We start from the raw sequence: 20,000 nt of genomic DNA on the forward strand, positions 1-20,000 counted from the left end.
AGCGCTAATTTTGAAAAAAAAAGTGGTTTGGAAATAGCAAATTGCTACTTGTATTTATGGCCCTATAAAAAAAAGTAAAAAACATGTAAACATTGGGTATTTCTAAACTCAGGACAAAATTTAGAAACTATTTAGCATGGGCCTGAATGTATCTATGGAAAGGCTACAAAGTGAGACTCAAATTTTAGTTTAGAGCAGTTTGGCCACAGGAAAAGACATAAAAACTTCTAAAAGGCTTTTCAAGGGATGCAATCCTGGACTTCTCTAGATTTGCATGGTCCTTCAATTTAAAAACAAAACAAAACAAAAAAAACAATGTGACATACTTTTATTAAAAATATTTCTGTTGCATGCAATTTTTCAAAATTAAGTGTATAACAGCAGGTGTATACTAAGCACATAGATCATATTTTACTTGAAGTATGTCCCATCAAGTTAATGATATATGGTTCTCTGGAATACAAGGAAAAAAGAAAATCATGTTGGATGGAGAATTGATTGACTTAGCACATTTTAGCAGCCCTAAAGCATTATATACAGACCGTGCATACTTATCAGCCTCGGTCACCCTCACCACCCACTTCAGGGATGTGACTTTATTTTAAGACGCGGTTTATTACGAATTTATAGACCATCTGTGGACCCTTGATTGTGAATATCTCAGATTACTATGGCCAGAAACAACATCAAAAAAATCCTTACCCCACAGGTGCGGGTCATCCATGCAGGACTGATGATTGGAGATGGTGATAAGAGGAGTATCTGGCCGACGTGTCTCTATCAGATCATACAGAACCTCCTTATTGTGCACGTTGAGATGATTCATGTATTCTGTAGGAGTTGAGAGAAAGAATGGATAAAAGGGATACATTTATTTTTTTCATTTTTCTTCACTTTTTGTTTTGTAATAATGTAGGTGCCAATAGGGTGCCCTAGTCTTAAAGGGTGATTGTGGTGGAAAAATGACATGAACCGATTCATTAGAGCATGTGATTTTAACATAGGGGACCGTGCAATGCTCCTTTGCATGAATTAAACATTTAGTTAAAGGGACATTAAAACACTAAATACATGCTAGATAGAATGATGCATTCAAAGAAAAGATTAGTCCATGACTAACATGTAGATGTATTTTTTAAAGTTTCATTAGTTGTTTAAAAAGTGACAAAATAAGTGTAAAGTTTTAGTGTCTTTAAAACACTGGGAGCTGCCATGTTGTAACTTGTGTTACCTTCTCTGCTGTGGCCAATTAGGGACCGTTATAAATAGGTCATTAGAGTGTGCAGCCAATGGTTGTGCTGGATTTAACAGTGTTCTGCACTTCCATTTCTAACAGGAACTGAAAAGCTCTCAATTTCAGAATGGAATTACAGGCAAAGAGGACAAAATAAATAATGAAAGTATATTGCAGAGTTGTTTTATTATATACAATTTATCATTTTATATTACCATCTCAAAGTGTTTAATGTCCCTTTAAAGTATGGCTTGGGAGCTGCAAAGCACTTGTGGTCCTGAGATGAAACGGTTGGTCACCCAATTGGAATAATTTGTCACACAACTGGGTCATGTGACTACCGCTGCCGATTGGGTCAGCAGCCATATTCGCTCTGGACCAGCAGTGCTCTGCTGTGTTTAATTCCTGCAAAGGAGCATTGAACAAGCAGCGTTTGTTACTTGGACATGAATCTCAACATTCTTCTTTTATGATGCACATTATTTTGAAAAAAAGTCTCCAATTTACTTATTTAATCATATTTACTCCATTGTCTTAGTATTCTTTGTTGTAAAGCAGGTAAATAGGCTCAGTCAGAATTATGAAAGAAAAAATGTGTTTCCTTTAATTGCTGCTCTGCTATCTGTTTGGGCGAAAAAAAATGGATTCAAAGTGAAATTCTGAAATTAACCACAACTCATGAGATTTGAAATCTGGATTTTTAGCTAGCTGTTGCTGTATGAGCTCTACAGATGCCAGACAAGAACAGCAATCGGGGGACCTTGAGCACCCCCCCCCCATAGCGCATACAAATGGAGGGACATGCCCCGTCTCTAGGCAAAAACACATCACTCGTAATAAAATGAATAAACAAAATATTTGTAAAGCAAATGAATGGGAAGGAATAATGCCATAGAATTGTCCCTAAAAAGCTGTTGTCCTCCCTCCTGTTTCCCCTTAATTAGTGCAGAATTATATAATATTAGCTTAGCGCAAACTTTAGAACTAAAAGGATTCCAGAGATATTTTTTTTTTTTAAACTTGCATTTTAATTTAATCTACTAAACGGGTCTTAATTAACATAAGCGCATTGCGAGCACGCCGTCTAGTCAAAGCCAGCCCGATCGCGCCATTAAACTGAATGTAGATCGCAGCCGCTACCAGAATACAGCAAGAATGTTATCCATTTCCAAGAGCACTAGATAGCAGCGCTATTTCATGCCATGTAGTGCTCCAGATGTCTACCTAGGTATCTCTTCAACACAGAATATCATGGGAAAGAAGCAAGTTTGAAAATAAAAGTAAATCGGAAACTTTTCTTAAAATGGTATGTTCTGTCAATCACAAAATATTTTTTGGGGGGTTTGATATCCCTTTAAAAGGGCAATGTACTATAAAATGTGTTTCCCCTTAAAGTGTTCCAAATTACCTTTTATACTTTTGTCCAAAGGGTTTATTTTTGTATTTGAAATAGTCATTTTTGCTCATTAAAACCATTACCTGTTCTTCTCAAGGGCATGCCTGTACAAAGGGGCTGAGCCTGCAGGTAAAGCAGACCTGCTAATGTTATTTATGCCTTAACATAGTTAAAAGGGACAGTCTACACCAGAATATTTGTTTTAAAAGATAGATAATCCCTTAATTACCTATTCCCCAGTTTTGCATAACCAACACTGTTATATTAATATACTTTTTACCTTTGTTATTGCCTTGTATTTAATCCTCTGCAGACTGCCCCTTATTTCAGTTCTTTTGACAGACTTGCATTTTAGCCAATCAGTGCTGGCTCCTAGGTAACTCTACGTGCGTGAGCACAGTGTTATCTATGAAACACAAGAACTAACACCCTCTAGTGGTGAAAAACTGTCAAACTGCCCTGAGCTAAGAGGCGGCCTTCAAGGGCTTAGAAATTAGCATACGAACCTCTCAGGTTTAGCTTTCAACTAAGAATACCAAGAGAACAAAGCAAAATTGGTGATAGAAGTAAATTGGAAAATTGTTTAAAAGTGCATGCCCTATCTGAATAATGAAAGTTTGTTTTGGACTAGACTGTCCCTTTAAGTATTGAAATGCTAATTATGGCTGGGCACAACCAGCTATCTCACAAAATCCGTCTCTCTTTCCTACACCCTAATGGAAGATAAATTAGTACTATTGTCTTCAGATGAAATAGCTATTACAGAGAATACATTTGTTATTCATATTTTCAGTATAGGTGGTGGTTTCTAAAGGGATACGCAGCGATCACAAATTTCAAAACAAAGGTAAAAGGGGTCACTGCAAAAAGAGTACAATGTACCTTAAAAAACAATGGTACAACATAATCTTTCAAACCACAAGTTGTCTTAGGGCAAATGAAAACATAAAAGATTAAAGGGACACTGAACCCAAATGTTTTCTTTTGTGATTCAGATAGAGCATGACATTTTAAGCAACTTTCTAATTTACTTCTATTATCAAATTTTCTTCATTCTCTTGGTATCTTTATTTGAAATGCAAGAATGTAAGTTTAGATGCCGGACCATTTTTCGTGAACAACCTGGGTTGTTCTTGCTGATTGGTGGATAAATTCATCCACCAATAAAAAAGTGCTGTCCAGAGTTCTGAACCCAAAAAAAAAAAAGCTGCCTTTTTCAAATAAAGATAGCAAGAGAACGAAGAACAATTGATAATAGGAGTAAATTAGAAAAGTTGATTAAAATTGCATGCTCTATCTGAATCATGAAAGAAAAATTTTGGGTTCAGTGTCCCTTTAAAGCATACCGTGTACCTGTAAGAGGCATAGGGCCAAAATAAAGGCTACAAAAAAGCCCCCACACCACTATCAAAAAGGAAGTGGCGTTACCTGTGAGCATTTCTTCATTGTCATAAAAGGAAGGTGAAACGTTGTCCCCAGCATCTCGAAAATGAAGCTTCCCCCAACTTCAATAAAACTTTATTAACCCCTTGAGTGCTAACGACGGCTCTGAGCCATCGCAGAGTTTCCCACTCAGGTGCTAACGACGGCTCAGAGCCGTCGCTAGCACCCTCCCACCTTGAGGGAGATCTGGGGGCTCCCACCCGCTCCTACCTTGGCGATCGGGCCTGTATAGTGACAGGCATCGCCGGAGCTTCACGTTTTGCACGGTGACGTCAAGCGCAATGACGTGATGACGTCACCGCGCAACTTTATTTTAAAATGACAAGTATAAAGAAGGGGGCATTCTGCTTAGACGCCTGTATCTCAGGCATCTAAGCAGCTACAGACCAGTCCCACCGTTGGAAAGGTAATTGCCTAACCTTTCTAACGGTATAAGTCTTGGGGATCTGAAAGAAAAAAAAGAAAAAAGTTAAAAAAAATATATATTTCAACAAATAAGAAAAACCTTAAATCAGCTTAGCACCCAGGTGGGAAAGTGCTTAGCACTCAAAGGGTTAAAACACATTAAAACATTGCAATATAATGTATAACACAAGAGCTGTGTGTGTTAGGGGATTTCTCACTATAGCAGTGGATTGACTTCCACACTAAACACCTATAATCTTGCACATATGCAAAGCTTTATCCTCTCTGTGATATAATTGGGCATGAAATGTCCATTTCTCTACCTACTGATGGATTTTTCAAGGATACCCTATACGGTTAGGTCTTATTTATAGGACCATTTTTCTGAAAAGTTAACTCTTGCATTCTGCAAATAAGATTTTATATAGTTTATTGGGACTGCAAACAGAGAAGAGATCATTTATCAATCTTATACTCCAGGGGTCGACAAATCTTTTTAAAATTTAGGAGTCAAACATAATTTTAGGAGCCAGACAGTGGTATTTGTGTGTAATATACATATATTATAACCCAAAAAGTTAGGAGCCAGGGGTAAAATTCTAGGAGCCAGTGGCTCAGTGGCTCCTTGGTTTGTCGAGCCCTGTTATACTCCATTGATTTTTTTAGTCATTATGTTCCTAATATATATATATAATAGTCGAAAAATGACACGCTCTAATTCGTTAGCGCATGTAATCTGTTAGGACATGTAATATTTCGACTGTCCCACAGAGGGGTTAAACACACAGTAGAAGTTCCGCTTGGGACCTGAGGTGCACTGCTGATCCAAAGCAGAACCCATTGCTGATCCAATCAGCAGCGTTAGAAACATATGAGTCGTGTGACTAGCGCTGTTGATTGGATTAGAGTCGGGTTTCACTCAGGACCAGCAGTGCACTGCAGGTCCCAAGTGGAGCCTCTACTATGTTTTTAACCCATTTTAAGGAGTTAAATTCACAGTAGAGCAGGGTAGATTGTCGGAAAATTACATTCTCTAACAGATAAGAGAATGTCATTTTTTGACGGCCCTTTAAAATTCAAACTAATTTAAACCATGATCTAATTATTATAAATATAAAGCATTTGGTAAATTGTTGTTAAAGTACGATTAAATAATCAAGAAAGTATATAATAGACAATGCAATAGCACTTACCCTGAATTTTAAAAAGAAGCTGTAGATCATATGACAGCTATAAGCCAATCACAGACGCATACACGGTAAACTCTTGCAAATGCTCAGTAGAGGCTGGTGCCTCAGAAAGTGTGCATATAAACAGACTATCCACAATTTGATAATGGAAGTAAACTGGAAACTCTCTTAAATCTGCATACTCTGTCTGAATCCTGAGAGTTTAATTTTGACTTTAGTGTCCCTTTAAAGCAGAGCCAGTGGCTCATTAAAGAGATAGGAAAGTCAAAATTAAACCTGCATGGCTCAGATAGAACATTTTATTTAAATTCATTTCTATTTTCAAATGTCATTTGTTCTCTTGGTATCCATTGTTGAAAAGGAATAGATACATATCTTACACTAGTGAGATCTAGATGGTGATTGGCGCTTGCACACAATGGTCGCTTTTGATTGGCTGGCTACATGTGTTCAGCTATCCCACCGTAGAGCATTGCTGCTCCTTCAGCAAATGATATCAAAGGAATGAAGTAGATTTTATATTAGAAGTAAATTGGAAAATTGTTTAAAACTATGTTCTAAGTTCTTTTAAAATAAGGCCCTGTTAGCCTGGTTTACAGTGCACAAAACAACCATGGTTGCCCCCCACTTCCCCTACCGACCGCCAACAGCCACACCTAAAATTTAACACATTCCCAATGTTTGTTAATTATCTTTTTTTTTTTTCCTATCTCTCAAATGTGTCCCTTCTTTACACAAGAGGCAGCTGATAATTTCCTGCGCAGACTACTGAAACGCTATCCTCTCTGGCCAACCGGGCTATAGTCTATACCCAATGTAATCCATCATTTTCCTTAAATATCACTCTGTACCTGCTATATCTACCAGTTCATCCATTGGCCTCCCTTAGAGGGATATTAAAGAGTATGAGATTGTAATATAAAATGTTATATTAGACTTTACAATACACTTTCATAATTTTTTTTGTCCCTTTCCTGTAATGTCTAAATTCCATTGTGTTTCTATAGAGTAATGGGTTCCACCATCTTTTAACCCCTTGAGTGCTAACGACGGCTCTGAGCCGTCGCTAGCACTCTCCCACCTTGAGGGAGATCTGGGGGCTCTCATCCACTCCTACCCCAGCGATCGGGCCTGTATAGTGACAGGCATCGCCAGGGCTTCACGTTTTGAGTGGTGACGTCACGCGCAATGACATCACTGCGCAACTTTATTAACAAAATACAATGACAAGTATAGGGAAAGGGGGCGTGCTGTTTAGAAGCCTCTATCTCAGGCATCTAAGCAGCTACAGACCCCCAAGACCTACCGTTGGAAAGCCTATCACCTAACCTTTTCAACGGTATAAGTCTTGGGGATCTGTAAAAGAAAAAAAAAAAAATTATATATATATATACACACACACAGATATACACACAGATATATACACAAATACAAAATGTGGTTTTTTAGCACACCTTACAAAAAGTTTAAATCCACATCTGGGAGTGCTGCCAATATGACCCAGTAATTACACAAACAAAGAGGTATCAGCGCACATCCATTTTCCAAAGCACAACATATTTTTTGAACTACTTACCATCTCCCATTGATTTAAGCACCCCACCCAAGTTCAGGTGTGCTCATTACAGTGTTAAAGAGTTGTGAATAAAAAGCCAGGGAGTCTCATTCTATTATGAAGAGTAAAAGCAGGAATGTTTCAGCCCTCTGTGGCAAAAGGACTGTAGTGTAGGACCAGTCGAATTGGGGCACCTTGTAAGCGGTGACTGGCTAAGCAAAATATGGCCATATTGTGTGACTAAGTTCCCAATATTATTTAAAAAAGAATAGTTGTCTCTTGATGTATTTGCAGGCAACTTTTTGCAGCAGTTCAAAAAATATGTTGTGCTTTGGAAAATGGATGTGCGCTGATACCTCTTTGTTTGTATATATATATATATATAATATATTAAACACACCATTAAAAAGCGCCCCACACAATTGCTCACAAAAAGTACACATCAAATATTTGTTTGTAACTAACTTATTACACTTAGAGGGGTTGCGCCCTGTTTCTCTTCTTTTTCATATCATATATATATTAAATAAAGAAAAAAATGGAACAGCTGTACCTTTAACCAGCACTTGGTCATTAAGCAAATTTAAAGTTAGATGGCTTTGACACAAAACACAGACTCAGAGACCCAATGCAAAACAATGCAAGAAAACATCAAAACTCTTTATTAACTTAGACTAAAAAACAAAAGATGGCACCAAACAAAAACCAAAAATAATCATATACCATATATACCTTCCTCAATAATGAGGACAATGGACCTGTAATGAAAAGCCTGGAATAAACAGATAAAAGTCCTGCAAAGGCAGCTGCCAAGATATATCAGTAGCGGAAAGATGAGTTAGTAGCAGTTCAAAGCCAAGCAACAGTTGTTAATTACAGGCAATTTTAAACAACTTTCTAATTTACTTCTATTATCAAAGTTTATTTGTCATCTTAGTATCTTTTGTTGAAAAGCAGGGACATATATTTAGGAGCCGGCTCATTTCTGTAGCACTATATGGTAGCAGTTGTTAAAGTGAAGGCCCATTTGGATGAATTAGTGCCCGGCTTTTAATAAACCTATTAAAAACAAGGGCACTTTAATTCATCAAAATTGACATTTCACTGTTTTCTTCAGAAAATTACCTTTTAATCCTGGCAGCCGCTCCAGCACTTCCTCCGCCTGTTGCAAGCCGTCTTCGCGGGTCTAAAATGACGAATCCGGCTTCCTCCAATCACAGAGTTGCATGGGGGGAAGCTGTGATTGGAGGAAGCCTGATTCGTGATTTCTGGCGTCTGCAGAGGCTTCCGACGGCTGGGGAAATCGCTGAAGCGGCATTCAGGATTAAAAGGTACGTTTTTGAAAAAAACAGTGAAATTGTGATGAATTAAAGTGTCCTTGTTTTTAATAGGTTTATTAAAGGGACACTGAACACACATTTTTTCTTTCGTGATTCAGATAGAGCAGGAAATTTTAATCAACTTTCTAATTTACTCCTATTATCAATTTTTCTTCGTTCTCTTGCTATCTTTATTTTAAAAGCAGGAATGTAAATCTTAGCAGCCAGCCCATTTTAGGTTTAGCACCATGGATAGCGTTTGCTTATTGGAGGCTTACATGTACCCACCAATAAACAAGCATAACCCAGGTTCTCAACCAAAAATGGTCCGACTCCTTTGCATCGCATTCCTACTTTTTAAATAAAGATAGCAAGAGAACAAAGAAAATTTGAGAATAGGAGTAAATTAGACAGTTGCTTAAAATTGCCTGTTCTATCTGAATCATAAAAGAAAAAATTTGGGTTTCGTGTCCCTTTAAAAATCGGGCACTAATTCATCAAAATGGACCTTCACTTTAACCATTTGCAAGAGCACTAGATGCCTACCTAGGTGTCTATTCAACAAAGAATATAATGAGAACAAAGCAAATTTGATAAAAGAAGTAAATTGGAAGCTTTTTTTTTATTGGTTTGTTCTGTCTGAATCACAAAGGAACATTTTTGGGTTTCATATCCCTTTAAATAACTCATGACCTTTACAAACCTCACTAACGCTGCATCTTCCTATTTCTCTACTCTTGTCTGCAAATACTCTCCCAGACGACCCTCTATTCTGCCCTAGAACTACCTCTCTAATTACTTCCTCAAAATCCTGTCAAATATTTTTCTAGACCTGCCCCTATGGAATTATTTTGCCTCACTCTGTAAGACTTGACTCTACCTTTTAAAGTTTTAGAAGTTCCATAAAAACACATCTGTTTGGGGATTTGTAACATTTAGATTGGTTTCTGATTTTCTTGCCTCTGGCCCCTCACATTCACCTATGAATAAAAATAAATCCATCAGTCCTTTAATTTATCTCATGGTTTAGAGCAAACAGCATCTCTACTCATTATGGTCCTCGCTTAGATTATTGTACTTTCAATGACCTTGTGTCATAACACAGCATAATATGTTGGTACTTTTTAAATAAATTGTAAGAATAATAGTGATCTGCCATAGAATGCTGTGGTTCTGCAGTATGTCAAGTTTACCAATGTTTAAACAATGAGCTATACCAGAGCTTGATAAACCCAGAAGCCATTTCGCCACTGGTGCTTTTAAATTAGACCCTGGCTCCCCAGTTTGGAGCCCCCAAAACACCCCGTCAGTGTACTGCACACAGTTATGTCCATGTTACAGCTATGTTTCTGTGTACTTAAACTGGGTGCAGAGGACAACTTGTCTCCCTCTCTGAGCTTGGGCCTCACCTTCCCTTTCACCATTATACACAGCAACACTGCCAGGGCCGCATGTATCCCGTGCTGGAAGCCTGTAGCTGTGGCTTCGAAAACCAGACCCAAGCACAGGCACAGCATTAAGAGTGGCTACATAGTATGTGGGTTCTACAATTTCTCATGTAGTGTAGAGGCCATATGGGGTGGAGGGATGATCACTTTACACAGTAATTGGCACACTAGCCCCTTTACACTTTACATAGCCCCTTGCACACCTAGCTACTGAGCAGGGTCCGCAGTAGAGATGCTCTGCACGCTGGGAAAGTTCACGCTGCTGTACTGGTTGGACCAGGTGAAAGGGGCATACCGGGTGAATGCAGTGGCCCTGCTAATGACCAGGCTGCAGGCTAGTAAGTGCTGGGGACAATAGGTTATTAAACACTCTAATTTGAGATTTGCGTCTCTAGAGAGAGGAAGACACAAAAGAGAGAGAAAAAGAAGAGAGAAAAAAAGAGAGTGAGAGAGAAGATTCGCTGACTCCTAAATTTCAAGCCCTGAGCTATACAATTTGCTTGATGTGAATAAAAACTATTTGTTGGTTCCTTACTAGTCCAAATCCAGCTGTAAGTACCAACAAGACCCATCACCAGGTTGCTGGTTAGACGTCTGTGTAGACGAGGATGTGTAGGAAACGGCCATTTCACCAGCAGTGGCATCTCTCAGAGGAAACCAGCACCTCTGACAAATTTCCTGTAAAAGAAACAAGTTGTAAACAGATCACAATAGCTACCAACATAACAAAACACCATCAAATTCTAAACAGGGCTTGCATATCTTGGAAATACGCCCAACTTCTTAGCCACCATGACACTTTTGGGTTTGTCAAGCCCTGTGGCAGAATAACCTAATAATAAGGAGCAGAAGAATCAAATTCTAGGAGCTGTGGCTCTTTGGTTTTTGGAATTTGCCAAGGCCTGGGATTGGACAAAAATAAGGTGCTATTTATTTTGGTTTTGCCAATTCCACATAACAGAAAACACACACACACTAACAAAAATGCGTCTTGATTTTTCAACTAGAATCACAAATAACGAACATTCCCAACTATACCAAAAAGAAACATTATCTTGTGTAGGCCTGCATCACCACAAATGAGAAATTGTACTTTTGTTTTTCCAGTTATTGTGCCATATTATAAATCACGCTGATACTCTACTTCCTTTCCTACCATAGCCAGTAACAGCAGTACCTCATCTGCTCCAACCATAGCCAGTAAAAGAATTACATTGTTCTTTTCTACAAAAATGCATTATCCTTTTTCAAATATAATCACAAATTTCAGAGCCATATATGTATTCCACAAAATGCCACAAATATCTAGCGACACAATGACAATATTAGGGTTAGTATAAGCCAGTTTCATACAGATCTGTTCGTTGTCAAAGCTCCAACCACTAATATATTACAACTTTAGCTATTGTCACACACTGCTATACACTATGACCCGTTATCCCAAGTGATCTGTGAATCAGAGCCCCAAGACCCAGTGTCAAACAGGCACAATCTAACAAACCACCAGTGTCACCTACCTCTAGTTCCCGTAACACACAGGCACAACCTTACAATCACATACCCCCCAACTGTCCCGATTTTCGCGGGACAGTCCCGATTTTAGGGGTCTGTCCCTCTTTCCCGAGTTGCTAGCCATCTGTCCCGATTTTCCCCAGGCATTTAAAAAAAAAAAAAAAAAATTTTTTTTTTTTTTTTTTTACCAATTCTATTGGGCCCATACTCAGAAGCAGCTGGCTTTGCTCTCACAGGGTTAGATACCTGTTATATTCCCTGTGGAAAAGGAATGGTGTGTGGGTTAAGCAGGAGTAAGAAAGCTGTATACACTCTGACCATGGGTAATGGTGACCTCTCTAACCTACCTCTGGAAATGATGATATCTAACCCCTGGTGATAATACTAGCATGCCTTCAGTTTTATACAATGAGCAGTGCTAGTACCAGGGTAACGAACAGTGGCAGCCGCAGACTGCCAGCTAATGTGCTTGCCAACCCCAGGACCCCATACAATGAATTACAGATACCCATATATGATGTAGTGTGTGTGTCTATCTGTATCCATAACTGTGTGTGTGTATCTGTATGTATAAGTTTATGCTATGTAGTGTGTGTGTGTGTCTGCATGTATAAATGTAAGCTATGTAGTGTGTGTATGTGTATCTGCATGTATAAGTGTATGCTATGTAGTGTGTGTGTATCTGCATGTGTAAGTGTATGCTATGTAGTGTGTATGTATCTGCATGTATAAGTGTATGCATCTGCATGTATAAGTGTATGCTGCATGTATAAGTGTATGCTATGTAGTGTGTGTGTGTCTGCATGTATAAGTGTATACTATGTAGTGTCTGTGTATCTGCATGTATAAGTGTATGCTGCATGTGTAAGTGTATGCTATGTAGTGTGTGTGTATCTGCATGTATAAGTGTATGCTATGTAGTGTGTGTATCTGCATGTGTAAGTGTATGCTATGTAGCGTGCTACTGTGCATTTTTGCTGACTTTAAAGGCCAGAATCTAGAATAGTAATGGGGAATGCAGAGAGTAGTTTTAAAGAATGTATTAATAAATGTGCAATTAAGATAAAAATATTTAGCAATGTCTTTGCAAAGGCTAATTAAATACAGCGCTCACATAGTCATACCAGTGGTTTGAGCTTGTGTTTGATTTGCTGCCTAAGTGTATTAAAATATATGACTTTATTTAGAATTTTATTTTTATTACTTTGGTCTTATGATTTTTAAGCCCCGCCCACCACATTTCATTTTTTTTGCCGGGGGGGGGGGTGTCCCTCTTTTGAATTTTGAAATGTTGGGAGGTATGCAATCACCAGTGTCAACAAGCTCAATATCACCAGGGTCACCTAACCCACCCTACTATCATTTTCACAAAGACTCAGTCTGACCAATCACCAGTGTCCCCTAACCCTACTATCATTTTCACAAAGACTCAGTCTGACCAATCACCAGTGTCCCCTAACCCTACTATCATTTTCACAAAGACTCAGTCTGACCAATCACCAGTGTCCCCTAACCCTACTATCATTTTCACAAAGACTCAGTCTGACCAATCACCAGTGTCCCCTAACCCTACTATCATTTTCACAAAGACTCAGTCTGACCAATCACCAGTGTCCCCTAACCCTACTATCATTTTCACAAAGACTCAGTCTGACCAATCACCAGTGTCCCCTAACCCTACTATCATTTTCACAAAGACTCAGTCTGACCAATCACCAGTGTCCCCTAACCCTACTATCAATTTCACACAAAGACTGGGTCTGACCAATCACCAGTGTCCCCTAACCCTACTATCAATTTCACACAAAGACTGGGTCTGACCAATCACCAGTGACCCCTACCCATACACCCATTTACCATACACTGCTACAAAGAGTGTCAAACACTCACACTTGTTTAAAAAAAAAAAAAAACTAATGAAATGCTTTGCAAATCTACCTTACATAAACCTATCACCCCACTGTCAATGTCTTTGTGGAACACCAAGATATTTAGTGCCAGTCTCAGCACAACACAAGCATGGCCACGCATATGCGTTTTCACTATCAAATATTTTTAATACTTTTCAAAAACATTTTGTCCTAGGTTAACACATTTCTTAATTCACAAACCTTAACTCGCCGGTTTCAGGCTGGTAGCGGCTAGATTCTATCCCTCTAAAGGACACTCTGACATCACAGCAGTCACGTGACTGCAGTGATCACATGGTACAGAGAGCTGAGTGAGGAAGCAGAGAAGTGGTAGCGGCTAGATTCTATCCCTCTAAAGGACACTCTGACATCACAGCAGTCACGTGACTGCAGTGATCACATGGTACAGAGAGCTGAGTGAGGAAGCAGAGAAGTGGTAGCGGCTAGATTCTATCCCTCTAAAGGACACTCTGACATCACAGCAGTCACGTGACTGCAGTGATCACATGGTACAGAGAGCTGAGTGAGGAAGCAGAGAAGTGCGGGAGACTCAAATCAATAGGATATTTTTTGCTTTCCTTCTGCTGCTGTCTGTGTGTTTCGTCAGGAGTTATCTGGGCTTATGCTGGACATGGAAGAAGCACTAATGTGAAAAAGGAGTGAGAACAACATGGGTTTTCATGAATCTGGGATCCTGATTATAGGCTGCTTTAAAACAGCCAGCCATATATTTGTAGATTGTTTTTTTTTTTCAACTCTGAATAATGGGAACCTCATCTGTGCCTAGGATTTGTGCTAGAAACAGGAAGAACTGGTGGTGGGAAAATATTACACATGGGGCCCAACATTTGTTTTTATTCTTTAGGAGAGAAGCTGTTATCTGGGACTGCAGATGAGCAATGGGAAACCACTAAGATAATTAAAACTGAACTTGTTGTCTTGTTTATGTTTGTGGGGTATCAGTCATTACATAATTAGTGACATTCAGCTATGTTTGTGTGGGTATCAGTCATTACATAATTAGTGACATTCAGCTATGTTTGTGTGGGTATCAGTCATTACATAATTAGTGACATTCAGCTATGTTTGTGTGGGTATCAGTCATTACATAATTAGTGACAGTCAGCTATGTTTGTGTGGGTATCAGTCATTACATAATTAGTGACATTCAGCTATGTTTGTGGGGGTATCAGTCATTACATAATTAGTGACATTCAGCTATGTTTGTGGGGGTATCAGTCATTACATAATTAGTGACAGTCAGCTATGTTTGTGGGGGTATCAGTCATTACATAATTAGTGACAGTCAGCTATGTTTGTGGGGGTATCAGTTGTTACGGTTACCCTTAGTCTCGCTGAGAGATGGACCGCTTAGTAGCCTGGATTCCTATTGCTGAAGAGGGGAGAAACTGCTTTCCATAGTATTCTATATGAGTCTCGCAAATGTAGAATAATCCCCCTTAGCTGTAGTACAGCTAGGATACCCTTCTGCCCACAAAAACGAGTCAACGCTGCGATTGAGGGACAACCAAGAACTGAGGACTGGGATGCCCAGCCTGCTTTTTATTTAGGTTACATGCACACAGGGCACTCCCAGGGGGGGAAGCATAAAATCCCCCATCACACATTTAGACAAAGCCCTTGGACAGGCCACCGCAGATAACAAGTACACACAAGAAAACAATTGAGTCCTTCTTATCACCTAGCAGTGAATGCTTATCACAAACTTAATTACAGTACACAATATGCTAGGAAACCTGCCTCAGAAAATAGTTTTCTCAAAACTGAACAGAGTTAACCCTTTATGAAATGATACTTGTTACAGTTTTCTTGGAGCCCTTCTTAGGCGCTGGCTTGGCTGGTTCAGGCATTGCTGCTGGGAAATAAGTTTCTTCACAACAAAATAACTAATGCTTCTGTAACAGTGCTCCCTTTCTGTGGAACACTCTGGCAGACACGGTCTGACCCCTTTTCGGGGCAGACTAAGGCTGTCCAGACCGCTGGTTATGCGGGGCTGAGGTCGGTTTGTCTGGACAACCCGTCGGCGTTGCCATTCTGTTTCCCAGGTCTGTAAGTAATGGTGAAATTGAAGGGTTGCAACGATAAACTCCAACGTAATAGCCTGCCATTATCTCCAGAGACCCGGTTCAGCCACACCAACGGGTTATGGTCGGTGACCAGAGTGAACTCCTGCCCATATAAATAGGGAGTCAATTTCTTTAATGCCCACACCAAAGCCAAACACTCCTTTTCGACCGCTGCATAGCTGACTTCGCGGGGCAGGAGCTTCCGGCTGATGTAGGCAACTGGATGCTCCCCTCCATCTTCGCCTACTTGGCTGAGGACGGCTCCCAGCCCGAACATGGAAGCATCTGTATGGACGATAAAACGTTTGTTAAGGGCTGGAGCCGCCAAGACAGGAGCGTTAATTAGAGCATTTTTGAGAGCCTGGAAAGCCGTTTCACAGTGGGGAGACCACAGGACCTGTCGAGGTAAGTTCTTCTTGGTCAAGTCAGTCAGGGGTTTGGCAAGTGTGCTGTAGTCTGGTACGAACCGTCTATAGTACCCTGCCGTGCCCAGGAAGGCTAGGACCTGAGTCTTAGTGATGGGGGTGGGCTAATTGGCGACAGCTTCTATCTTGGCCGGCTCTGGTCGCTGCTTTCCACACCCCACCCGGTGACCCAGGTACTGTACCTCGGCCATCCCAAAGTGGCATTTTTCTGGCTTCAGAGTCAGGCCAGCAGCCCGGATCTGATCCAGAACCATTCCTATGTGAGCTAAGTGGTCCTCCCATGACTCACTGTGGATCGCTATGTCGTCCAGGTAGGCGCAAGCAAAACTCTGGAAGCCATCCAGGAGCCTATCCACCAAGCGCTGGAATGTAGCTGGGGCATTCTTCACCCCAAACGGCATTACCCTAAACTGATATAAGCCGAATGGGGTGACGAATGCCGACTTGGGGATAGCCTCCGGGGCCAGGGGAATCTGCCAGTAACCTTTGCAGAGGTCAATAGTGGTCAGGTAATTTCCCCTGGCTATACGATCGAGTAGCTCGTCTACCCTGGGCATAGGGTAAGCGTCCGTCACGGTCTTTTCATTGAGCCTCCGATAGTCTACGCAGAACCGGGTGGTCCCATCTTTCTTGGGCACCAAGACAACTGGGGAGGCCCAGGGACTATCGGAGGGCTCAATTACCCTGAGTTGGAGCATCTCATCGATCTCCTTCTTCATTCCTATCCTAACTGCTTCGGGGATTCGGTACGGAGCCTGGCGCAAGGGAGCTTGTCCCGGAGTATCTACCTGGTGGGTGGTTAAAGTAGTGTACCCTGGCTTCGGGGAGAAGGTGAGGTGTTTGGACTGTAGGAGTTGGTTGAGCTGCTCCCTTTCAGTGGGGCTAAGTCGGTCTCCTATCTGAACCTGAGCCACTATACCTGTGGGGAGACTCTTTTCTAATAGGTCTGGAATGGGTAGACTGTCGGGGCCTTCCTGAGGGGAACAACATACGGCCGTCACGTTCTCTGGTCGCTCAAAATATTCCTTGAGCATGTTTACATGGAATGTCTTTCTAAGATTGTTGTCGTGGCAGCTAGCTATCACATAAGTGGTGTCTCCCCTTTTCTCTACGATCTGGTAGGGGCCCTGCCAGGACGCCTGCAATTTGTCTGTCTTCACCGGCTTAAGTACTAACACCTTTTGTCCTATGGTAAAGATTCTCTTTCGGGCCCCCCGATCGTACCATACTTTCTGTCTTCTCTGGGCTGACTGGAGATTAGCCCGCACGGATTTGGCTAATTGCTCCATTCGGTCCCTGAGTTCCAGCACGTATGGCACAATGGGGACACCGTCAGTCTCCATCTCTCCCTCCCAGTGCTCCCGGATCAGGTTTAGGGGTCCCCGTACCTTTCTTCCGTAGAGCAACTCGAAGGGAGAGAACCCTGTCGTTTCCTGGGGCACCTCCCGATAAGCAAAAAGGAGGTGCGGCAGGAAGCGTTCCCAGTCTCGGTATTCCTGAGTGAACGTCTTGAGCATTTGCTTGAGGGTCCCATTGAACCTCTCACACAGCCCGTTCGTCTGGGGGTGGTATGGGGAGCTCAGGAGGGACTTAATTTTGCAAACCTGCCAGAGTTGTTGGGTCAATTCAGCCGTAAATTGGGTGCCTCGGTCGGATAGGATTTCTTTTGGAAATCCTACCCGGGAGAACACCTGTACTAGTGCATTCGCTACCGTATCCGCTTGTATGTTGGATAGGGCGACAGCCTCTGGGTACCTGGTAGCGTAGTCCACTACGGTAAGAATGTAGCGCTTACCGGAGGGACTAGGGGTAGCCAGTGGTCCCACTAGGTCAATAGCAACCCGGCTGAAGGGTTCCTCTACAATGGGCATATTTACTAGATGGGCTTTAGGGTGATCGCCTCGCCTTCCTACTCTTTGACACACATCGCAGGTGTTACAGTAAGTTCTAACGTCAGCGTGTACCCCTGGCCAAAAGAACGTGTGAGTAATGCGGTGTAGGGTACGGGTTACAGCTAGGTGGCCTGCTAAGGGGATGTCGTGGCCTATCTTGAGGATTTCTTGACGGTATTTGTGGGGCACTACCAGCTGTCGCCTACGCTGTCCCCTTTTCTCTGTCCAGCGGTATAGTTTCCCTTTTTCCCATAAGAATGTTTCATTATCTGCCCCGCCCCCTCCGGTCTCTGCTCGTTCCCGGTACTTTTGTAAGGTCGGGTCAGTCTTAGACTCTGTCTCGAAAGCATCTGGGGAGTCCCAGGGTATGGGGCCTAACATGTCAGGCAAGGTCGGGGTAGGTCTTACCTGTGTCTCCCGCACTGGTGAGAGTTCTCGCTCCGTCCGGGCTTGGGCCCGTGTAGTCACTGGGTCCGCCTCGTTGTTGCATACTGGAGCATAGGCAGAAGTCATGGGGCCCAAATCATTGCCCAGTAGTACTTCGGCAGGTAAATTATCCATTATGCCCACGTTCACAGCCCCCTTTCCCGCTCCCCAATCAAGATGCACTTTAGCTGTTGGAATTTTGTACACATCCCCCCCCGCCACTCTAACGGCCACAGTCTGTCCAGATCGCTTGTGCTCCGGCACCAAATGACTCTGTACCAGCGTGATAGTAGCCCCTGTGTCTCTCAATCCCTCGGTAGATCGCCCCTCGAGCCATACCTTCTGCCGATGGTGCTGGCGGTTATCTGAGGCAGCATATACAGGGTCCGCCTCGTGAAGCGGCCCCAAATATTCCTCCATAGGGGCCTCTTGGTTAACACAGAGGGTCCGGGCCGGACGATATGCCCCAGAGGGGTAATTGTAATTCCTGGGTGTCTGGTGCGTATTAAGGGGGCAGCTAGCCATGAAATGCCCTGGTTGCTTGCATCGGTGGCAAGTCGGTCTGGGACGCTCAGAGCTGTTATTGGGTGGTCCTGAGTGTCGGGCGGGCCCTGCGGGCACAGGGGCTCGGAATTCAGCACGAGGGGGTGCACGGTAAACCTCTCTGGGTTCGTGAAGACGGGAGTCATAATGTTCATCGGCCAATTTGGCTGCTTCTTCTAAGGTAGAAGGTCGCCTGTCTCGCAGCCATACCTTCCCTTGCTGTTCCATGCCATTATAAAAATGTTCTAAGAGAAACAATTGTAAAATTTCCTCACCAGTCACCGCTTTACTTCCGCTCATCCAGTGATTTGCCGCTCTCCGCATTCGGTGCGCCCATTCCATATGGGTATCGTTAGGCTTCTTTTTCGTGCCCCGAAACTGTCGGCGATACGCGTCCGGAGTTACTGCGTATCGTCGCAACAGTGTCTCCTTAACTAGCTCATACTGTGTCACTTCCTCAGCACCCAGAGTACGAAAGGCTTCCAGGGCTCGCCCGGATAGTTTCCCAGACAATATCGTGGGCCACTCCCTGTTGGGAATCTGGTGCAGGGCACATTGCCTTTCGAAGTCCGCCAAATATTCATCAATCCCTGTCTCGCTCTCTAGGAAGGGTCGAAATGCCGCATAGGGTATCTTGGGCCTCCCAGCATTTTCGACAGGGATGATTACCTGCGGGGCTTCAGCATTGCGGTGTGCGTTCGCTAGGTTGAGTTCGTGGGCTCGAGTCTCTCGTATATCCTTGTCCGCTTCCGCCATCAACTGCTGTACCAATTCCATGGAGGGGTTCGGCCCGTACAGTGAGAGCCTCTCCCGAACAATCCTGTTTTTTTCGTCACTAATCGTGGTCGGTGTTTCCGCCATTGTGAAGCTCTGATCCAGTTCGGTCAATTCTGCGATCAGCTCTCTCCTCGGCCGGTTGCTGGCGTACCCCCCTCTGCTTTCAAGTAAATCCTTTAGGGTTGTACGCTTCAATTTTTCGTAAGCGCTCTCCATCCGTTCTGTACCTCTCCTAGGAAATCCAGGAAATATCCCACCGCTGCCGCCAAATGTTACGGTTACCCTTAGTCTCGCTGAGAGATGGACCGCTTAGTAGCCTGGATTCCTATTGCTGAAGAGGGGAGAAACTGCTTTCCATAGTATTCTATATGAGTCTCGCAAATGTAGAATAATCCCCCTTAGCTGTAGTACAGCTAGGATACCCTTCTGCCCACAAAA

General features: G+C 42.4%; 1 protein-coding gene across 2 annotated transcripts in view; it reads right to left on the reverse strand.

The window, feature by feature from the left end:
* Positions 1-13,724, reverse strand: part of TAFAZZIN (tafazzin, phospholipid-lysophospholipid transacylase) — a 69,427-nt gene extending 55,703 nt beyond the window's left edge. The window contains exons 1-3 of one of the 2 annotated variants that reach the window (XM_053695953.1): positions 13,614-13,724; positions 10,526-10,668; positions 703-831 (exon numbers count right to left, since the gene is read on the reverse strand). In XM_053695953.1, coding sequence (XP_053551928.1) covers positions 703-831; positions 10,526-10,634 — 238 coding nt within the window. In that variant the 5' untranslated portion in view covers positions 10,635-10,668; positions 13,614-13,724. Of the gene's footprint in view, positions 1-702; positions 832-9,422; positions 9,523-10,525; positions 10,669-13,613 lie in introns of those variants that run through there. The other variant, XM_053695954.1, reaches the window with a different exon arrangement.
* Between the last annotated feature and the right edge of the window lie 6,276 nt (positions 13,725-20,000).

This window comes from Bombina bombina, chromosome 12 (assembly GCF_027579735.1).
Source record: "Bombina bombina isolate aBomBom1 chromosome 12, aBomBom1.pri, whole genome shotgun sequence".
In the NCBI taxonomy this organism is placed as follows: domain Eukaryota; kingdom Metazoa; phylum Chordata; class Amphibia; order Anura; family Bombinatoridae; genus Bombina; species Bombina bombina.